Source organism: Bemisia tabaci, unplaced genomic scaffold (genome assembly GCF_918797505.1).
Source record: "Bemisia tabaci unplaced genomic scaffold, PGI_BMITA_v3".
Lineage (NCBI taxonomy): Eukaryota > Metazoa > Arthropoda > Insecta > Hemiptera > Aleyrodidae > Bemisia > Bemisia tabaci.
Window position 1 is genome coordinate 47761 of NW_027311791.1, and position 22650 is coordinate 70410.

General features: G+C 40.2%; 1 protein-coding gene across 1 annotated transcript in view; it reads right to left on the minus strand.

Moving 5' to 3' along the window:
- LOC109042419 (cytosolic carboxypeptidase 6) overlaps positions 1-22098 on the minus strand; it is a 30928-nt gene extending 8830 nt beyond the window's left edge. Inside the window, exons 1-8 of the mRNA XM_072305971.1 lie at positions 22015-22098; positions 13421-13543; positions 11087-11211; positions 5425-5519; positions 4155-4371; positions 1438-1567; positions 607-721; positions 359-470 (exon numbers count right to left, since the gene is read on the minus strand). Coding sequence (XP_072162072.1) covers positions 359-470; positions 607-721; positions 1438-1567; positions 4155-4371; positions 5425-5519; positions 11087-11211; positions 13421-13543; positions 22015-22024 — 927 coding nt within the window. The 5' untranslated portion in view covers positions 22025-22098. The remainder of the gene's footprint in view (positions 1-358; positions 471-606; positions 722-1437; positions 1568-4154; positions 4372-5424; positions 5520-11086; positions 11212-13420; positions 13544-22014) is intronic.
- Positions 22099-22650: the final 552 nt, after the last annotated feature.

A 22650-nucleotide genomic window follows, 5' to 3' on the forward strand; every position in this document is an offset into this window, starting at 1 on the left:
TAAAAATTTACTTCGTAATGGGGATTTATAGAAAAATAGATGAACCATCGATTTCTGATATTAAAGCTCTTATTTCCAAACTAAAAATGTTACACAGAACTCACCTGCGAGTGAAAGATAAGTCTGTCATTTCGATGAAATAGTTCTGCTAGTACTCCTTGTAATTAATTAATTTTCTCAACTTTAACGCACATTTTGTGCTGCTGAGTCCCATTTAATCTTTCTTATTTTTCTAATTATAAAAATAAAGCTCGATGGTGAATGTTTCTTACACTTCTTGTGTGCATATTATCTTGCTATATGCTATTCCTGAATGCCATGAAATTTAGTTTAAAAGAGAGGAGTTGGGGGTGAATACCTTGTCTTGATGCAAGGAATTGATGAAAGAAAGAGTAGCGTGTAGAGTCGGATGAATCCACTCGGAGACTTGATGCCACGCTCGGTTTAGATCAATGCCCATCAGAGTTGACCTGCAAATTAATTTCAAATTACTAGCGTGTTATTAACTTCTCAGAGTTTACGAAAAAAATTAGCGAGATTTTAAAATCAGCGCATCCGTAAATGTAATGCTGGATGAAATCGAATCAATAGTTGTAAACAACGAACCTGTAATTTCCAAGGAAGACACCATCAGGGTTCATCATGGGGATGATTTTGAAAACAACATGCTCTCTCAAAGTCTGCGCAATCGGATGGTTGCTAATCAAGAAATCGATGATTCCTGAAAAAATTGATTACAATCGTACAACAAAAAACTGCAAACAGAACAACGGAGTGAACAGAAACCATGAAAACTGCGCTATAATAATTTTGTACTCGCACATTAAAATTGAGTCAAAAACATGAAAATTTCATTGCTGAGGTCGCAGATTACCGTAAATTTAATACATGTTCCCCCATAAAAGTCTGCAGTTACCCCTTTGAAGTAAACAAGACTCATATTAACTCATGAAGAACATTTTTGAAGGTAATTTGTATTATATGATTAAAATTAGAAAAATTTTCCACAAGTTCGTCTTTTGCGAACTAGAAAAAAATTTAAATAACAAATGACACATAAAATAAGTCACATGCCGTTACTTCTCTTGTAAGAAAGCTTAATTATTACAAAAATAAAACTTTCTTACGAAGAACAATGAAAAACGTGTATTTGTCAAAGTCTCTTCATCCTCCAACCCCCCCCCCCCCCCAACAAAAAAACAAGGAGGAAAAAATTGAAACAGTTTAGTCTCTAGTCAAACAAGAAGGAATCTCATTGTAATGTGCCTTTTATCCTCTAGCCTATTTAATTCTTAAACTTGATTACACTATGCGTGTTCCGATGGCGACTATTTTCGACAAAAAAGAATTAGTTTTAAAGTTTGGAAATCGTGAAGAATCTGTTATTGATTCTCCTGTCCCGAAATGGGCATCGACAGGATAAATAAATTATCAAACCTTGACAAACGTATGATGTAGGCGATTCTCCGGGGTGTATTCTACCCAAGATAATTATGACCCTCAATTTTTCAGCTGCCACCATGTTTTTAGGGTGTGTGATTGTCAGTAGATCCAGCCTTCGATTTTGCTGGAAGAAAAATTTATCAAAGTTAAATGCAAAAAAGATAAATGGAAACGATTTCAAATTCCATTATATTAGAATAAGTAAATTAAATGATCCAACTTGACTAACGGATCTGCGGGCCGATTATTGGAATCTACAGGGCCGGATTTACCTACTTGCCGCCCATGGGCCGCTAGTATTTTGCTGCCCCCTTCTCATTCGTTTTGAAACATCAATGAAAACCATCAAATCAACGTGCCAGCGGGGGAGGGGTGCATAAGACGCGTTCACTGGTGTTGAACACATTTTTTAGGAAAGCCCTGTCAACACTACTAGCAAAAGTTCACGGAACTTTGCGCGAAAGTTAAGTTTCGTAAACCTATCTCTGTAGAGACAAGGCCTTCCATTCATAAGAAGTGAACGAAAAAATTATGAAAGAACAAACATAAATGTGGTTTAATGATTTTAACTTCCGCCGCCGCGCCTCGCAGACCGCACTGTGTTTGACGCAATGCGTGAAGTATTCACGCAGTCTTGTAGGCGCTATGCGTCTTACGCTGATCGCGTTGTGTTTGCCGCAATGCGTGAGGTATTCGCAATGACCGCACTGTGCTTGATGCAATACGTGAAGTATTCGGGCAGTCTTGTAGGCGCTAATATGTGTTACATGCCGATCGCTGCGCCGAGGGCTTTTCCTTTTCATCTCAAGTCCTCGTCATCATTTCTCTCTAGGTAAGTCGCGCCGTTCCAGGCCAAATTGCGTGTTTGGTTTCTCTCTTAACTCGACTAATTAAAGATGCTGTCTCTTGTATCGCTGAATGACGACAAAAGTAGAAATTACTATACTCTCAGAAAATTAGAGATTTTGTCGCCATTTCTCGTTTGTAATTTTTTTTTCTGAATCCGAATTGTTTTTATACTTACATTTAAAACAATTGCAAAATTTGCCGCCCCCTATAGATTTGTCGCCATGGGCCGCGGCCCATGTGGCCACCCCCTTAATCCGGCCCTCGAAATCTATAGACAAAGCTATAGACAAAGGAGACAAAAGAGATATGGAGAGATCCTATTGGTGGAAGCGGGTGCTTTTAATGGACGAAGGAGGTAGGTAATCGACTAACTAACGGCAACCCACTAGAGACCCGACAGTTAGTCCATCATTTTCTCCCTTTGTCTATAGGAATCGCCCATTTCAACCAATAGGATCGTTCCATACTCCCTATATCTTCTTTGTCTAAAGCTTTGTCCATAAATTTCAATAAACAGTCCGCTGGGTTGACTAAAATCGGCAACCATGAACACGCAGGGCCTTATTAAATAAGTTACCAGCGGCTCTGAAGTTGTCTTGCAAGGTCTTACGAGGGGGTAGAGGAATGGAGATGGGGGCTTAAGGCTAGTCTTACGTGAGCCTTCCTTTCTTTTTTTAAAAAAAAATGATTTATTCCTATATAAAAATTAATAGCTATTTCCTGGAGGGACTCCCTCCGTTATTTTTTGAAAATGGAAAGGAGGGAGCCAGACCAGTCTAACATAATTTAAATTGGGAGTTAAGAGGTAGCCTCGTCACGTGAACAATCACACAGATGCAACGACACACGCCGCCGGGCCCAGAGTTTTTGCGAATGCAGTAGTGAACAACAACTTTTGCTATCTCTCGCACTCATTACTTCAATACAGCGTTCTTCGGCTCATCAAAGGACCACATCGATGGTGTAAGTCGGCAATCACATGTCTCAGTTTCCAACGTTGCAAACTTCCTATCATACTTTATTTTTTAAATAGAAAACTACTCAACGGCAATTCTTTAAAACTGCCGTGATTTTTCTTCTCTGTGCGAAGAAAATTCTGCAAAAACTTTAGGGAATGATATTAATTCGTTCTCTTTCAAGATAATAAAATGGGAGCGGAGTTTTTCAATCGCAGCAAACGATATATCGACGGTGAAACTACCAAACCACGTATCTCGGTTTGCGACGTCGCAGACTTCCTGTCATACTTTATTTTTTAAATGAAAAACTACTTAACATCCAGTCTTGAAAATTTCTGTGATTTTTCCTCTTTGTGCGGAGAAAATTCCGTGCAAAATTTCAAGGAATGATATTAATTTGGTCTACTTCAAAAAAATAAAATGTGAGCGTAGATTTTTAAACACCGCAAACGAGATACGTGGTTTGGTAGTTTCACCGTCGATATGTGATTGCAGACTTACGCCGTCGCCATGCATGTACACACCCTCATAGATGAAAAAAATTATGCCGAACCCAACTTCGTGTCAATTTTACATTTCGGGACCCCTAATAATGACGTTGCGGTCCCCCCCTCCTCCGCTCTTAATTTAAGTCTTCCCCAAAAAAATAACAACCTTCTTACTGTCGAAAATTATCACCTCCAGGGTATAAATTTTGATTTATGTAAAGTAAGTATGTTAAGTAATATTATGAGCTATTGTGTTAATTTACATGAGAGTAGTGTAGTCAAATCCAAAAAGTCTAGATCACTCGTAAATGCATGGTTTTCTAGTTTCTAAGCCGATTAGTACAACGATTACTAAGAATTCCGAAATTTATTTTAAAAATTAAACTGTAAGACAAATTCTGAGCATGGAACTTACAACGGATGTGCCAAGTAGCTCCCGTGTGAAGTGGGGCACTTTCCTCTTCTCAATTAGCTCCAGGTGCAACTGACATTTGGAATATGAATACGGGTACGTAAGCGCAAACTGGTAGCTGTCGTCCTCTCGGTCGAACCCAAATATCAAGGACAGGATGTAATTGTTCTGGTGGTAGATGGACCGGTGGTAATGTACGAACTTGTTCGGCATTCTCTGCCTTATCCAACAGCAACGATTAATTTTCCAAAATCAATAGGATATGCACTTTCAGTAGTGGGGCGTGAATGATCGATTATCGATATTTCACCATTTAGAACTATGGTAAAGAATCGATTATTAAGGCGTTCGTTGCGAACACCCTGCTCATCGATTCTCCTCCATAGGTTTAAATGTCAGATCCCTCGATATATCGCTAGGCACGCCACTCTACCGACCCAAAAAATAGTTCATACATTGTGGGAAATTAATAAAAATCAAAAACAAACATTACTTTGTTATTTTAAAGTCACGAGCGTTCTCTGAAGCTGACGGATTGTTAAAATAATGATACATTTTGTACACAATGCGTCTTCCCTCTTTTCTTAAAGTTTTGATTTATTAACAGTTTTTTTTTTATTATTTATCACTCTATCATGAGATATTCATTTTCAAGGGTATTTTTTAGTGAGTAGAGTAAAAAGTAATGATGCAAAGAGAAACTATTCGTCAGCAGCGAAAACTGGCAGTACATAAAAACGCACGCGCGATTAGTTGAGACGCCGTAAACAAAACTTGCTGGAAGCAAACAATTGAGAAATGTAATGGGCAACTGCAATTGAAGCGAATGAAGCCGAGTTATTATGGCCAAACTATTGAGAGATTGCTGCTTCAAGCAGCTCCCTTTGCCTATGCATGATGTTGAAGGCGAACTGTTTAAAATGACCGCAAAACACTGTAGTATCTCTCCACCGTTGCTATTCTTAAAACAAAACGGAGAGAGTAAAAAGGACAAGGGTGCTTTTATGAGGTATGATTCTCCTCCAATTTTCCTTGCGGTGCCATGGGATTACGACATCGCAATCCGTGGGGAGTGCTTCTCGTTTTACCTTACCTGCGATTCGTACACATACTTAGGGAATCATATTCGCGTGCGAAAACTTCATTTAAATAAAATGGGAGGGACAGATCCTACGCTGAGGTTGCTATGATATTTGATTGACGAACCTCACAGTCCTCACAGCAACTCAATAATAGCGAAACATTCTAATATAAAAATTGATTTCATACAAACCATTTATTTCTGCTGGTCGATTTTATTAGAGGCGTCATACCAAGCTGGAAACAATTCCTTTTCTTGCTTATGTTGACTATGTTGAAGATGACATGCTGGAAAAAGGAAAAAACATCCCGATTATAGAAGCTAACCATATCATGACAAATGGGTACATGTGTGGAGAAAAAACTACGCGTCTGACGTGAATGAACGGAGGGTTGTCACAATCATAGCTATCGGAAAATGCAGTCACGCAGGTCAAATGTCGTATTCTGTAAGTAAATTATGTCATTGTTCATGCACAGAATAGTATGTGAGTGAGAAAGATTGAAGCAGTAGAATGAAAAGAAAAATATTGTTTTCATCCTTTATTGAGAAAAAAAAATCATCCTTAAGATTTGGAGGAACACCTAAATGTCTTCGTCGCAGAGATTTAAGCGTATGCTGATGTAATGCAGTCAGGGCCGGATTTAGGAGGTGACCACATGGGCTGCGGCCCATGGCGGCCAAATTTAGGGGGCGGCAATTTTTTTAAAAGTAGGTATAAAAAAAAAATCGGATTCAGAAAAAAAAATCACTGACGAGAAAACTCGAGAAAATCTCTCATTTTCTGAGAGTGAAAGTATAGTAATTTCTAATTATGTCGTCTTTCAGTGATAAAAAAGACAGCCCCTTTAATTAGTCAAGTTAAGATAGAAACCAAACACGCAATTTGGCCTGGTACGGCGCAGCGTAGAAAGCAATGATGACAAGGACTTGAGATGAATAAGAGGAACCCTCGGCGCGGCGCGCGGTCGGCATGAAACACATGTTAGCGCCTGCAAGACTGCATGAATACTTCACGCATTGCGTCAAACATTGTGAGGTCAGCAGCAACGGCCGGCGCGGCGTGAAGCGCATAGCGCCTACAAGACTGTAAGAATACTACACGCATTGCGCGGCGCAAAACACTGTGCGATCGGTGCGGCGCGGCGATGGAAGTTAAAATTATTAAACCACATTTATGTTCGTTCTTCCATACATTTTTCGTTCATATCAGAAAATGGAAGGCCTCGTCCACACTGAGAGAGGTTTACGGAATTAATTTTCGCGCAGAGTTCCAAGAACTTTTGCTACACTGAAAAAAAAATTGCTAAAATACGGTGGCAAATCACCAAATTAGTTAAATCACTCCGGTGTTCTTAATCTATTTTGATGAGTTGTCACCTTTTTTCACTATTTCGTGTGTTGATTTTAGCAGTTTTTTTTTCAGTGTAGTGTTCACATGGCTTGCACAAAAATTTGCCCAATACAAGTAAACGCGTCTTATGCACTCCTTCTCCTCCGGCACGTTCACGTGATGGTTTTTATGGATGTTTCAAAACGAAAAAGAAGGGGGCGGCCAAAGACAGGCGGTCCATGGCGGCAAGTAGGTAAATCCGGCCCTGGCTGTATAGTTACAGGATAATAAGTTTGTGGCTTCATGTCACTCTACCAAACCGATCTAATTGCACAAGTTTTGACAGGGGCAAATGAAGTATAGAGGAGATAACGAAATCAGTCGGTCTACGAGTATGTTTCAATCATTTCTCTACAGTCTTTGAAATGTAGCCTAACAAAATGGAATGAAACTGTCGAATACTTCAACTATTTCTCTCTGTCTTCATCGCTTCCACCTTTTTCTCTCTCTCCCACGTAATTGCTACTAAAAAGCAGGAGCAGAATTGTTTCTCATCACATGACAGTGAAAGGTACGCAACGCTAGAGCAATTTCATCGGGTAACATGACTTTGTGCTCCTTTTCGCAAGTTAAGACACGCAGAGCATTGATGCACCTTCATCGATCTGTAAGAATCTCATGCATCAATCTCTATAAACGTTCATTTGAAGTAGACAAATTTCACGATTAAATCTACTGAACTTGAAATCCACTGCTGCCTCGCGCTTTTGGAAATTGGCTTCTTTCAAACAGCATTGTATAAATCATACGAGTCAGGTAGTTGCAAACTCCTGTAAAAAATTACACTTACGAAATCTCAAGTTTTGTGGCGGTAAACGCAATGGTGGGCGCTATCTATTCTGAAATTATTATTATCAAATCACGGAAATTTTCCATGTAGGCTGAATGAAATAATAAACTGTGTGATTTTGCGTGGGAAAAAGGACAAAGTTTTGTACACATTGTGGCAATTCCGCTCCGAGAAGGTATTGTATTCAGAATGAAGAAAAGAAAGGAATGCAACTTGACAGCTCTGATTGAAAACGCGAAAGCTATCTTGCAAGCAAGCTTACACGAACCGCGATCTAAATCAGTGTCTATGTCTCGTTTGGAGCTATTTTCTGAGGTTGTAAAAGGAGACGAAGCCATGCGATCAGTGACTGGAAATGAACGTAAAAGTAATCACGTGTCACGTGTAATACAACGTACGTTGCGAATGTTCTGTGGTTCATCGTGCAAAAAATCGACTGAAAAACTGTTTCGGAAAACGATTCTTCTCCAATCTTTGTCTTATGAGGGTTGCCGTCCGTTTCATTATAAAATAACGTAAGATGCTGTGAAAAAGTTTGAGACAATGTAATTGAGCTTCTCGGTTTCATGTCATATCATACTAAAGAGTAGCGGGTAAATATTATTGATCGAGATATATGAGAAGAGTTTAAATTGAAAGAACTCTATGAGAGATTTTTTCGCAGATATTGTACATCATTTACCTTGAAAGTCACGATACGATAGGCGCTGTTGTGCCAAATTCATAGTTCCACCGAGGTGTAGCGAATTTGGTATCGTCGCGATTTGAAGGGGATTTAATGCTGGTTGAAGAGATGGTGCGCTATTATTGTCTCATTATCGTCGTGTCAGCAATTAAATAAGTACGTAAGTAAGTAACTAAATAAGTACCCACGTAGTCTCTGCATCTCTTCAAAGTCTGGCATTTCCTAGATTTTTATTTGCTTGGGTAAACTGAAACCAGTTCCTGATTGCTCAGGGTATCTGATTTATGTACGATGCTATGTAAAGATTTGGTGGAGTTACGTGCGTGGGTACACTACAAAACCTTGATAGGGACAAAACTAATTTTAGGAGAAGGAAAAAAAAATGAAGAAGGTACACAAATGGATTTAGGAATAATGAGAAAATGAGGAAAAGGAAAGTTAAAAGTATTGTGAGTTGTAGGTAAATTATTTTCCATCATTAAAACGGTACGATAGAAATAAAGAAATCGATGATATCTTTTATGCGAATTAACCAAAGGCATATTAATTTGCCAAGGAAAGGCAATTTTTTCCCGGTAAATTCGGTAAAAAGAAACAAAAACTACGAATTTGAAAAGGTAAACTTATCGTACGGAGTCGATTTCTTTTGTAACACTCTTTCAATCTTTTTTTTCATAATGCGGCAGTGAAAGTGGTGAGATCGAGACTATTCCGACTGCCGTGCTAAGGAAAAACGTCGTTTGAACATTCGATAGTTGCCAAATTTCCTCCAATTAAACGTTTATTTTTGAGGGAAGTTACGAATATTTTCCCTTGAAACTTTCAGGAACTTTTGGCGAGATTGCGATCAAACTTATCTGAAAAATTGGAAGAAAAATATTCATATGTTTACCCAAGAAATTCGAGTTTTATCAAAAGAAATTTGGCAACCTCTTTAGGTTCATACAGCGTTCTTCCTAAGCACGGCAGTCTAGACTCTCAAATTTATTTCATAACGACAGAAGTTGCAGAATCCGTACATCAACCTAAAAATTAAATTGAAAAAAGAGAAAGTCTTGCCTTTGCACGCTATGTTGTTCATCAAAAGTTCATATAACAACATGGTAAACAACATAGCGTGCAAAGGCAAGACTTTCTCTTTTTTCAATTTAATTTAGTCAATTAACACGCAAAATGCGAAGCCTCAAAAACCTAAAAACGTGTGCATAGTTTCTCAAAGTGCATCGGTTCAAGATCCTTCTCGCACGGAGCAAACCACAGCAAAGGCAAAAGCTCTTCGTTGCAGTGGCGTGGCGTGAATTGCGATTTATCGATTGTTATGCCATTTAAATCTGTGGAAAAGGATCGATACACAGGGTGTTCGCAGCGAATACTTTAATAATCGATTCTTTACCACGGATTCAAATGGGGGAATATCGATAATCGATCATTCACGCCACGCCACTGCTTCGTTGGGGACGCGTGTCCTGAGATTGGAGATTGCGTCTCCGCAGTTTCCCATGCCCCGACAACGCCCCGAGACGGATGCTGCGCTGCACTCGGGATCGTGGCCCGCAGGGGGTGGGGGGGGGGGGGGGTGGCGATGCACCGCGAATCCGCCGAAACTCCACCCTCTCCACCCCTAGCCCGCGGTTCCGGGTCCGAGCTTGCGCCGCCATGTTCTCGCGTAAAAGATAGCCCTCCCCCCCCCTCCGCAGTCCCTTCAGCCCCGACCCCTCGCCTCTCTCCTTCCGTCGCCAACCCTAGGCCACCCTCCGCTAAAAGCCGCTCAGCTGATCTGTCTACTCTACGCAGCCGTTGACCTTATGCGTCAGCTGTCTTCAACGCGGCTGCCGGTTCGTGCGCCAGAAAAATCGTGGGGGAATTTCTAGAATTTTATTCTATTTTTAGCTTCGTTTCTTTTGAGTTTGTATGAACCGACAAGTGTGATATGACTTAAATTTGATTTTTTTAAAAATGTTTCATGATCATCAAAGCTGTCATTATATATTGCAGGGAAAAGCGGGGTGAGCTTTTATAGACTATATTGGCAACGCCGACTTTGTTGTGATGCAACGCCCCATTCCTCGGATGCACGGTGCTGGCACACGCGCTGACAGTATTGATTGTCCGAAAACACGTAACTGCATTGCAGGTTGCGAACGTTTGCGTTTCCATTTATTTTTTAAACAAAAAAGCAACATGTAAAAGTTAAAATATGTATATATTATTTATACCGCCCTTATGCCGTCAAGATTTTGCCGTCCCCACGACTTCGGAGGAGAAGATGGGGGGGGGGGGGGTTGCCTTATGCAGATTTTCAGCCTTTCGTATCACTTAGGTACTTTTCAGTCCACACATATTAGTCATAATTTTGCATATAATGCTTCTGGTACCGCCGCGCCGGAGAGGCGGTGCGGCAATGTCGATGCTCTATCTTAGTTTTCACCTTTCCAAATTTTGTGAAGCCCCCAAAAATTTTCTGCCCCAGGCCGTGGCCTCGACGGCCTATGTAAAAATCTGGCCATGGTCCTTGTGAAGGGAAAAAAATGAGTGATCGCGGGCATAGAGAAAAAAAGGAGGTGTTTGCATTTCGGGCATCTTGGAATTTTTTGATGACTTGATGACGTAGGTGGGTACAGCGACGTTTAGCTAAATATGAAAAACGGACCGTAATGTCCGATTTTTTTACTTAAATCAACTCATTATATAATTTCAAGCACTTTTTCATAGAATGACTTTTTTCCTTAAATTACACCATTTCCAAGAAAATCGATAGGATAAAAACGTCGCCTGTACCCACCTACGTCATCAAGTCATCAAAAAATTCCAAGATGCCCGAAATGCAAACACCTCCTTTTTTTTCTCTATGGATCGCGGGAAGTGGTGTATACAATCTAGAGGACAAGCATGGAAATCTCTCTAGACTTTTCACAATTTAACTACCGAATGGCTCACTATGCCCCAGAAGGCCAATTTCCCGGCAACGTACTGATATTACTATTACCTGGTCGATGCGTGCGTTATCGACGGCAAAATTGAACCAGAAGCGAAGGCGAGGATTGCAAGTGTCAGGCCGGATGAACAAATCATACTCGTATTCATTTATCAGGTCCACACGCCCCAGGTTACCTGCGAAAAAAACCTGACTATTATAGCGTGAGCTTCGTGTGAATTTGTACATCTATCTCGCTCAAAATTTCAAAAATATCTATATATGTTATACTTATACATCATATATAATAGGCCTGTTTTAAATCGTAGACTATATACTAATGTGATTAATTAATTCATCACTTTAATATTTGAAAGCTCTGCCCTGGTATAAATTGGCAGTAGAATCTGTGTTCCAAAATACCATAGACCTACAGCCGACTGTAAGATTTCCAATAGCTTCTATAGCCGGCAACACAATTTCTTATAGCCTTTTTTAGCCGATGGCGATTAACAGCCTGCCAATAAAATGTATGCTATCCGTTACTAATTACGGATGCTAGGACTTAGTGAGTTTTTGGACTACCGCTCTCTTTTTGGGCCGTAGTATCTTGATTTATTTTGCGAGGGAAGCTCCGTACTTTTGAAGGATACCTGCCATTCCTAATATGTTGGAGCGCCTTCAATGTCGTACGATACTGTGCAATTTCTGGTGTGAAATAGTTGCTTCAAGCGCCGTGGTAATGGTACGCTGCGGCGCAGCGCGGCGGGCGGGCAGCGGCAGCTAGCGCAAGACGCGCATTGGCGCCTACAAACCTAACAGGGATACTTCACGCATTGCGCAGTGCGTGAAGTATCCCTGTTAGGTTTGTAGGCGCCAGTGCGCCGCCGCTCCGCTTTGTGTTAGGCTTCTAATATTTAATCTCGTGGAGTCAGCGGTGTTCAACTCATGACTTTGAAATGTTTGCACACTCTGTATGGATTATTCTCATTTTAATTGATGAAAACAAATATGTAGTAAAGGAAAATATAATGTGCGTTTTGTAAATATTATGGTGATTCCGTACAAACTTGCGGATTTACAAAGCACACGAATTTCTACACAATTTCTTATAGCCTTTTATAGCCGATGGCGATAAAGTGTAAAGCCCGGCGACAGGAACTATAGCCCGGCTGTTTAATTTTTTATCGCATCGTGTAGCCCGGCCGTATGATTTTTTCCACTTTCTACAGCCAGCTATATGATTTTCTATCGCCTTCTTCAGTCGGCTATAAGAACTCCTATGATATTTTGAAACGCAGCTCCTATCGCCAATTTTTACCAAGGTGAGATTTAGAACGGGTCTATTAAAAAGTGTTTTACTGTTTTTGTCGTATTATAATTTTTGGCACTTAGCCGATTCAAATCGTTGATTATGTCAACCTACGAATACTGCACTGATTGTGAGTTGGTTGCGGCGCCTTGCATGGTGCAACTATTCGTGTTCCATGGATATGCGTGTTGCGTGTTCAAAATTGCAGGCACTTTCGCTTTTCTCGCCTCTTCGGAGATACTTCTAATAGAGAATTAAAAAAATGAAATGTTGTTGTTTATGTTTGAATATTTCTAATGGAAATTTCTATTGATCGTTTCGTTTACTCGAATAACGAGTTTGTAGGAAAACTCGTAAATTTATATTAAAACCTCGTGAAATGAATTGAAAAAAATTGATTTTACCTTGATTCATGTAACCTGTAAATTTGTCTAAATTGATTTTTATTTCGATATTTGTAAGTTTCGTTAAAAATCTCGACAAATATTCGCCATAGATTGGTCAAAGGAGAATATTCTTTGATTAGCGAATGGATCGCAGTTAAAATTGATAATCGGCCTCGTTGGCATAATTTTTAAACCTTAGACCGATCAGTCCAGGAACTTCGTCCACGGACTGGACAAAAACATCGGCCAGTTCGCGAACTGGGCAATGGGGATGGCTAATCTACGGACGGGCCAAAAAAATTTCCCAGTCTGCGGACCGGGGAATTTGACCGACGCACAGTGGATCGAGACAATTAGAGAGGTCGGACATGAAATTTTCCCCTAAAACTGCAAATTCTAATGTTTATTTCGTCACATTTTAAATTTCAATGGGTGCTTTAAAAGGAGCATTTCACGAGGAAACCCAAAGTCTTGTGTAAACGGAGTTATAACCGTTTAAAGTTTTAAAATTTTGTCCGACCTCTCTAATTGACTCGATCCACTGTGCGACGGGGCATAACACTTGCTTAGAATTCTAGACCGTGGTATAAGAAACTAATACAGCAGCACTAGGCTCGCCAACTCGTGAATAGCGTCTCAGTGTATACCTTTTTTTAAAGCAAGGTCTTAAATTCGAAATCAATTTACTGCAAACCCATGCAATTTTACCTGTTTCAAAGGAGGCATCGAAACAGAGGTGACCTCTTTTAGCCTTCCCACTGTGACCTGGAGGTCGCATGACCACCCGAGTGACGTTTCCGAGGCCGCTTTCATTTTCACTATCTTCGCTATCTATGAAGTATAAAATAGGAGGAACAGCATAAGATGAAATAGATTCAATTTGTTGCGTTCAATATCGCAAAAATTATGAGAAGCGTCGAGTACTGCTCTACCAGTCCAACGAAAATTTCGGAAATAAATGATGATGACAAGAATATTTGTCACCTCGAGAAAGCAAAAGCACTCACGAGATGTCATTGAACCTTTTTTTTTTAAAAAAAAAAAGAAAGACAATTTAAAGAGGAGTCATAAAAACTGAGTGTGTGTCTCTGCAATTTTCGTTTCATATTTCATACCTCTGTTGTAAGAGTTCAGCCGATATCAGCCCTCGGAATACTGTATAATCCTTCACAAGGGGTGGAATTAGGAAATGTTTGTGGGGGCTCAGAGAGGCATATTATCAATAAATTAAGGGAGGCTGAGGATGGCACTAATAGACCACGAACCGAGGGGATCTGTAGGACTTTCCCAGCTCTAAAAGGGGGCAGAGGATTTCCCTATCTTCAGGGAGTCTGAGGCCTCCCCGGGAAAATGTTGACAAATTGAGTCGTCTCAGGAGCAATTTCGATTCTCGCCGAAAAATTGTTCCAATCACAATTATAAAGATGAAAGATATGTCACATACTTTCCTAGCAAAATACCTCACATTTTTTTGGAGGGGCTCAGTAGATTTTCGAGGGAACAAGCGCCCCCCCCCCCGGCCCACGTTCTAGATCCACCCATGTTTCTCACCCTTATTTGAATTCCTCATTCAGGGTAAACACTTGTTAGCTAAAAACGCAAGAATATAAAGGGGGGTATATTTAGCACCGTTGCGAAGATTTCTTCTCTATTTTCAAATTCTATTTTACAACATAATAATATTGCTACATCAATGCAATTTTTAGGTGAAAAGCTCAGCCCGATTAAAAATAACACAATCTCTTATAGGATTGTGTTCCATCGAAAGCTTTCACGATCCTCCAGTCCCCTGTACTGACAAAAAGCAAGAATCTCACAGTGATAACATTTAAATTCTTCACTGATGGTTTGATGAGCTTTGGCTCAGATATTTCTAACCACATGATGTAAACAGGCTACTGATTGCGGGTGATCAGAGCTCGAATCCCGATTAAGTGATAAAAATAACGGGAGGCGAACATCAACGCCTACGCCTGTATAACTCACTCTGCTGAATTCTAGGGGAGAAGGGGGCAATTGTCCCTCTCCTAGATCAAAAAGATAAAAAAGGAGATGGTAGAGGAAAGGAAGAGACTTAAAAAAATTAATTATTAGTTATTAGGTATTAGATATTTGTTAGTTGGCAGAGGAGACCAATTTTGGAGAATAGCCCGCCAAAACTTCCAGCAACGACAATGCTGGTTCCTCTTCCAAAAAAATCGCGATGTTTCTAGAAGAACCCAACACAGGAGCGGATAAAAGACAAATCCGGCCATGGCTGTGATGACCGTCGGCTTCCAGATTCATATTTATGGCCAAATGGCTCACTGCGAGGATCTAATGATAAGCCTAATTTTTTTTTTCTCTTGTTATATACGAATAAACCTCCGACTGTAAAAAACGCTATAGAGTTACCAGCATTCCAAAGCTGATCAGATACTTTGGGCCTAGGTTGGGGCCGATTTTGGCCTCTAATGACTACCCCTCCTTTCTTGGAAAAATTTATTTCGGCAATAACTGGTCCGGAACGGCAACAAGGGGCCGACAGGCACCGCGCTGTCTGCCAAATCAGAAAGATGACCACCAGCTCCCGCCAGCTCCTCCGGTGATAAACCCGATAGCCCGATGCAGGTGAAGCGTGCGAAGGCGTTATCACGATGATCACGATATCAGGTGAATCCTTAACCTTGAACCGCAAGTGACCGATCCGGACGCCTGTTGCAGACCGCCTGTCGCCACACTCTCGTGTCTTCGCGCCGCGATCACGTTCGGCTTTGTGCTTCGTCCCTTTTTCCGACACCTTCGTCCGTACTTTTCTTTATTTTATTGTAATTATTAAGTTTGTGACATACATCCTCCGCCAAGATGACGAACTTCGAGTATGTCTCCCCGCCTGCTGACGTTGAGAAGGTAAAATTTTGATATTTCTACCCCTTATTTTTCACACTTCAATCGCTTGGAAAATGCCTTTGTTGTATGCCTAAGTTGGTTTTTTGTTTCTCTTGCATAACCCTTGCTTCAATTAAAGTGTTCATTCGAATTGGTACATGCAAATTTTATATTTTCCGCTAAAATATTCGAATCAAAATGTATAAAAAAGTCCGTTTTTAGGAGGCCTAGGTCGAAAGTCCACCATATAGGCTTCGTTGAACTTTATGTTTTAAAGTTTGCCCTCTTATGTTTTAAGTGTACTGTAAACAAATGTAGGATTTTTTACCTCAATACAGGCTATTTAAAGCCTTTGCGGAATATTTTCCGCTGTTTTTGTGAAATTTTTCCGATAGTGCCTCATGCTAATTATGTTCAGAGGCACGAACAGATAACACAAATGTGGAAGTTGGCCCAGTGAGTACAACAACCAGAGACATTTACACGTGTTTTAAGTACTTGGACTCGACGAACGTCTTCGTATTAATATTTTTTTAAAATGAAATGACGTATCTATTTGTGGTTTCACGAGGAAGAAATTTTCACTGTCTTAAATGTAGAAATCCCCTATGAAGTAGCTCAGCCTATTCCTCTATTTGACCTCAGCCTAGGGTAAACTTAATAGGTCTCCCACAAAAAAAGCTGAATTGCCCCAAAAATTTGAAATGTATCAAAGTTTTCTATGGAGCTTTAATGTGTGCAAAGCGTGACTAGAGCAGTATATTCGTATGCATGAGGAAATTTTTGTTGTTAGTATTATTTTCAACTTTCTTTGAATTGATTTTTTCCCCTTGTAAAAATTAATGTGATATGGAATATTTTTGTTTGAAAAAATCGCTCTCAAAATAGTTTAAAAACTGAAGAAGTTACGATGGAATTCCCGTCAATTGTGGCTCCGTATGTGTGCGATATTCGAACCATTAAGTCACTAAAGCCTATCGCCTCCATAAAAATTTAACCCAGTCTTGGGTAAAGGTTTACATACGCTGCAACTGCTTGTCACATTTTGACGCGCATTTAAGATGTTTATTTCTAAGATGTTTTATCGCATCCGTGGGTGTCGATCTGAAAAATAAAAAGTATAATTTTGGACTGAATTTCCCCGAAGAAAGGAAAAAACACGTTTGAACCTCACTTGTAAAAACGCAGTACGCGAATTTCATCATTTCCTCGAGGGAAGGTTTCGAGGGTAGGCACTAAAAGATACCCCACGAAAAAAAGTTCCAAAAAGTTTGTCTCATTCTCGCAGGCACTGCTAAAGGGTCCTAAGAGGGGGGGGGGGGTCCCAAAAAGCCAGAAGGCCCCACCGTCCCCAAAAGTTGTGAGCGTAAACAGCCGCTCGATAGCGGTAGACCCTTGAGAGGAGAAAATGAGTCTTTCCCCGCATCCTTACAACAATTTTCTAGGTGTGTGCTTGTCCGCTCTGCAGAATTTGGTCAAATGTAGATGTGTTTTTGGTGCTAAACTAGGCAAGGGGTATTTTCTGGATGTATAATCTTCCTTCACTCCTTTCCTCTGCATGATACTTTGAGAGGAGTAACTCAAAAGTAACTGACTCCAGACCTTTACAGATCTGGAGAGAGTCCACCTGCACCGTCTTATCAATACTATTCTGCTCCCCTAATGAAAGACAAAAATCACGAGTCAATTGACTCGTAAATCGAGTCAAATGTCCTCCTCACTTAAGGGCAATCAAAGTTTTTTAGTGTCAACAATCCTTTTAGGTGCAGCAAGAGTCATTTAGAGTATATTGGAGTATAATGAAATGAAATATAGTCGAACTCGACTCGTAAATAGACTCTATGCTAACTCGGTCGCGTCTTCAACTTTGACATGGAAAAACAATTTTAATACTTTAACAAAGTAGCCAAGTAATTGCGGAGAACAGGCTCTCCCCAATAAATTGGAGGACTTTTTTATATGCATCCAAATCGAAAAAATCGCATGAGAAAAACCGGACCAATCGGCGCAAAACCTCGACAGATAGGAATGCCTCTTCTTTACAGAGCGCTAACCAATTTAGGTCACATCTGTTAGAAGGGCATTTATTGCATTATATTTTTCACGGTTCAAAACTCCTCATCCATTCGTCGCGAGGGCGAATATTTATTCAATACTATTTAGAGGATTAATTAAAAAGTGCAGCTAGGGTGCGCGTCAGAAAAAGAAAAACGGTGCGTGCAATCGACACATCGCATGTTGCCATGACGTGAATCGCAGGGTTCTCAAATTGTGCATCACAATTCGCGTATCCCTCGCAGAACTTAACAGAATATTGCAGGGAGCTCTACGCAATTTCGGCAAAATTCGTAGATAATGTAGCCGGTTTTAATGTCGCAATTCGCGAATCTTGGCGTTTGGATACGAGAAATTCGGATGAATCTTTACGAATTGGCAACGCTGCTTTTGTTGCGATCGGGGTGAGAGGGCGAATCACCCTTCGTCCCTTCTCCCGGCGGTGCCCACGTCGCGTGGTCAGTCGTTATGCTAATTTCAATACAGCGTAAGTGCCGAGTCGTTCGCAGATTCATTTTTTTATGCAACTTTGGGTCGAGTATCGGGGACTTTTTACGTTATTTTGACAACCTCTCACTGGGTGCAATAATATTTTTCTAAGTATGGGTCTCTGACTCTCGGGTCAGCCCGTGGTGGATATTGGTTGAGTGAGGATTCACGTGTGGATACAAAGCGCTTTTGTTGTCTGTTAACACGGTAAGAGATTTATTTTGACATAATTTTATTGCTGTTTCCTTGTTTTTTTGCAAACTTGGCAATTTGCCACAATTTGAATAGCCAATAATTGGATCGCATTCAGCAAAAAGGAACCAGCGCGAGCACAGTGTTTCCAACACCGCGCAGCGTCTTCTTTCCTTTTAAAAATACTCAATATATGTACAATATTAAAATGTACACAATTATACTCATTTAAATTTATTAATTTTTTGTTGGGAAGCAAAAACTATTTGCTATTCTGGGAATTTTTTTTGAAAAATATGACGAAGCAACATTTTTACATCACAGTAATTGTGCTGGTTTACTGGGTAAAAAGTCGCTTGGGTCTGGAGTCCAGACTCTTAAAAACATTGACAAGAAAAAATACTCTTGATTCAATCGGATTTTTGCTTAAACCGAGAGCCAAGCCTCTTAGTTTAAGTGGATTTCCTTTTGATTCAAGCACAGATCCGATTGAATCAAGAATATTTTTTCTTGTCATTGTTTTCAAGAGTCTGGACTCTAGATCCAAGCGACTTTTTTCCAGTGTTCCTCCTTGCTAAATGCGATCCAATTAGTAATTATCTTTCCTAAATACCGCATCTAATTGTGTAAGATCTAAGGGAAGGAAACTGAGATGAAATCTGCGTTCTCCGTCGATCTTTCTTTTTAAACTCGACAGTTTTGAAAATATAGTCATGGTTAGTATGTTAAGTAATGAATTGCCTTTTTAATGACATGTAAGGCAGCACCTTGAATGTGCGAGCTTATTTTTGTTTAAAAAATAATAGGTACGAGTGACGTAATAATACTAGTTCTTACCTGACTAAAATAATTGTCCCTAATTTTGTAACTCTGTTTTTAAAAACGCATTTAACGGAATGCAAGTTTCATGTCCCGGTGTTTTTTTTCTTTTTTGTAAAAATTAAAAACGGAAGAAGGGATTAATGCTAGTATATTGAATACGTATTTTGTCGCACTCGAGTGAAATTTGTGTCGGACATAAAATAGTTCAATAATAAGAATTTGTAAAAACACAGGTTTTGTAGGTACTCAGGTACTGTAAAGGTGCGCATTTTGACGATTTTCTATTCTGTCTGTAAAAGATTATGACGGTCCCCTGTTCCCGCTTAGTAATGTATTATGAAATTATTACCAGTTTCGTCCTCTTTTCTGATGCTTTGTCGCAAACTCCCTAAAGCCTAATACAGGAACGATTTAGAAGCTGCCTTTTCGATGTTACATAGACTCTGCAGTTCTAGCATTCCTCGATTTATTTTTAAAGTTGGTTCCTCAACTTTTTCGCGCCCCTACAAATTGAAAAAAAGTTTCGATCCAAAAAGGCGTTCAGCGCTACAGAAAATGTATAAACTTTCAAAAATATTCCAGATGCTGATGATAAAATCAAAATTCAATACCTCCAACTCATTCAAACTGGCACAAAGGACCACCATTAAAGCTCCGTAATTTTAGGTCATAATCGAATTCTCATAAAGCACGTATATGGCCAGTGAAAAAAAAAAAACAATATTCCCTGAATGGGCCTAGCGGGCGCCTAGTTAGGCGACGACAAAGGGTTAAAATAAAAGGGCAGTTTAATCTATCGCATATCAATGAGGAAGTTAAGGGGGAGGGGGGGGGGGGGGGTTACCGCGTGAGAACAGCGGAATGGGAAGGGCTCTTACTATAGGCGAGTGCGTAGCGGGTTTCGCGGGGGCGTTGGCACCAGCGCAGGGTTGTCAATTGGACTACATTTTGCAATTTGGAACTATAATTTCTAGCCCGATTTGAAAACAACGTATGTGCCATAAGTTTCCCTATGCACATAAGTGTTTTTCCAGAAGAGCCAGAATTTATAGCTCCAAATTGCAAAATGCAGTCCAATTAGCCTCTATTGAAAACATGTCATTGCGATTTGCAGCCTTGACCAAATAAAGTAGGAGCGAAATAAAAATGTATTGTTTAATTAAGGAGGTTAACTTTACTTATCATGATAACCAGCGAGAAATTGTCGGCACACCCTGTAGATACGCACCAGAACACTTTTATCGTGTACGAAGCAATTTAAGCTATCACTTAAAATCTGCTGTACTTGTGCAATTAAAGCACTTGTCCAAAGAGAGGTATTCGACGCTTTTCGATCCCAAAAAGTCAAGAAATGCATAGATAATCAATCGATGAATAAAAGTTGGAGATCATCCTCTGATGGACTAATAATTTGTAAAAGTCTGGAGGTTGTTAGTGAACATTTTCAATTGCATAAACACCACTTAACCGTGTTTTTTTTTTATTTATTTATTTTTTTTTTTAAATTATTTTGTTTTTTCCCCCTCCTCATCCTGTGATAATTTTAGTCCTCGTTAACGTCAGTCAGCCTCGCAGATTGAATAAGTGAAATAACACGTGCTAAAGTGAAGTCATTATACTTTATGCGATACTTCACTTGTCGTAATACTTATTTTCTCGCTGATTTGTGATCTGCGTTCTCTCTCATTTTACTTATTTCTATTCATTTTCTTCCTTTTATATCTGTACTCTTGACTGTCACCTTTATTGCATTTAATTGTATTTTTATTTTTACGGAAAGCGATAGAAGAGACCTTCCACGATCTTAAGTGAATTTTCTGAATCCCATTAAAGATTCCGCTCTAAAATGTTATGTAGAATGTCTTATTGGTCCGTGGAAAAAATGAATGATAATTTCACAAATAATTACACGATTAAATGGACAATTACCGAGAGAAGCACGCACAGGAAATAAATATTTATAATTTTGACTTTAGCAATAACCCATTTGAGGTGCGTGTCTATGTTGTCTGCAGTTGAATCATTGATGATACAAAACGCTCCTTATTTTTAAAATCAAATTTCGGTGTTTTATATGCCAATCGCCAGGACATTGAATTTTATTTGAATAATATTTTGAACCAAAATGAAAAGCACTGAAGAAAAGTGTGATGGGTGTTTTTAATTGTTGCACCAGTCGGTTTTATATTTAGTGGACGCTTCAATTGGATTTCAATCTCGAAGGCTGTGTTTTATTAGTTTTTTTACTTGAGTTGCTGTCTAATATTTAATTTTGAGCGTGATCTAGATTTTTAAAATCAAATTTCGGTATTTTAGGGGCTCTATTTGTGTAGTCATTGAATTTTATTTAAAGAATTTTTAAAACCAGAACAAAAAACAGTGGAGAAAGGTGTGATGGATTTTTAAATCGTCGCATCTGTAGTCATTGTATTTAGTGGACGCTTCAATTAGATTTTAATCTCGAAGTCTGTGTTTTGGTTGTTAAACTTGAGTTGCGGTCTAGTATTCAATTTTTGAGCGTGATCTGGATTTTTAAAATCAAATTTCGGTATTTTAGGTGCTCCATTTATTTAGTCATTGAATAGTATTCAAACAATTTTTTGAACCAGAATAAAAAACAGTGGAGAGAGGTGTGGCGGATTTTTAAATTGTCGCACCATGTGGTATTATATTTAGTGGACGCTTCAATCGGATTTTAATCTCGCTGGCTGTGTTTTATCAGTTTTTAAACTTGAGTAATTTATTTTTGTGCGATCTGGATGCAAATTTCGATAATTAGTGGGAGAGCGGGCAACTGCGGCTGGGTGCAACGAGAAGTTTGGTGCAGAGCGCTGTGCGGCGGTGCAGGCAAGTGCGTGCGGTGGGCAACTACCGACCTGAATCCATGCGAGGGACCCGCCTCGCCGGCTGGAGGGCCAACGAGCTGCGCCTGCCAAAGCTCCGAGTAGACTACCCGCCGCACTCGTCCGCGCAGCCAAGCTCAGCTTTCGGGGAGTCTCAACCCTAGCTGGAACAGCGGCCGACGCTACGTTGCCGCCCCGTGCGTTTAAACCCCGCCTCGGAGCGGCGCGGGGGGGGCGGATCGGCAGCGCCGCCCAGAGGGCGCACAGTGCACACCCCCTCAATCGATTTTCCTCGCCGAGCTCCACTCCGCCGCCCTCGTATCAGATACCGGTGACCCTCCGCCCGAAAAGTAGTTCCGCGTCGACCATTTCCCAAGACCGCTCTCCGCGTCCTCTCTCCGGTTTTTGAGAAAGTTCTGTGCCAAAAAGTGAGTTTTTCGTCGGCGGGCGACCCCGATTTTGGTTTTTCCGCCCCCAGGCCGGAGCCCGAGAGCCGCGGCGCAGCCCCCAACTCGAGCGCCCAGAGGCTGAGGTCCATTTCGTGCCCGCTCTGTGAACTATCCACTCGTCCTTGCGTGGACTTTATTTTTCGGCTTTAGTTTCGTTTTTTTCTTTAGTATTTATTTACCATCCTTCTTTTTTGGTATGTATGATTTGATTTTTCTACGT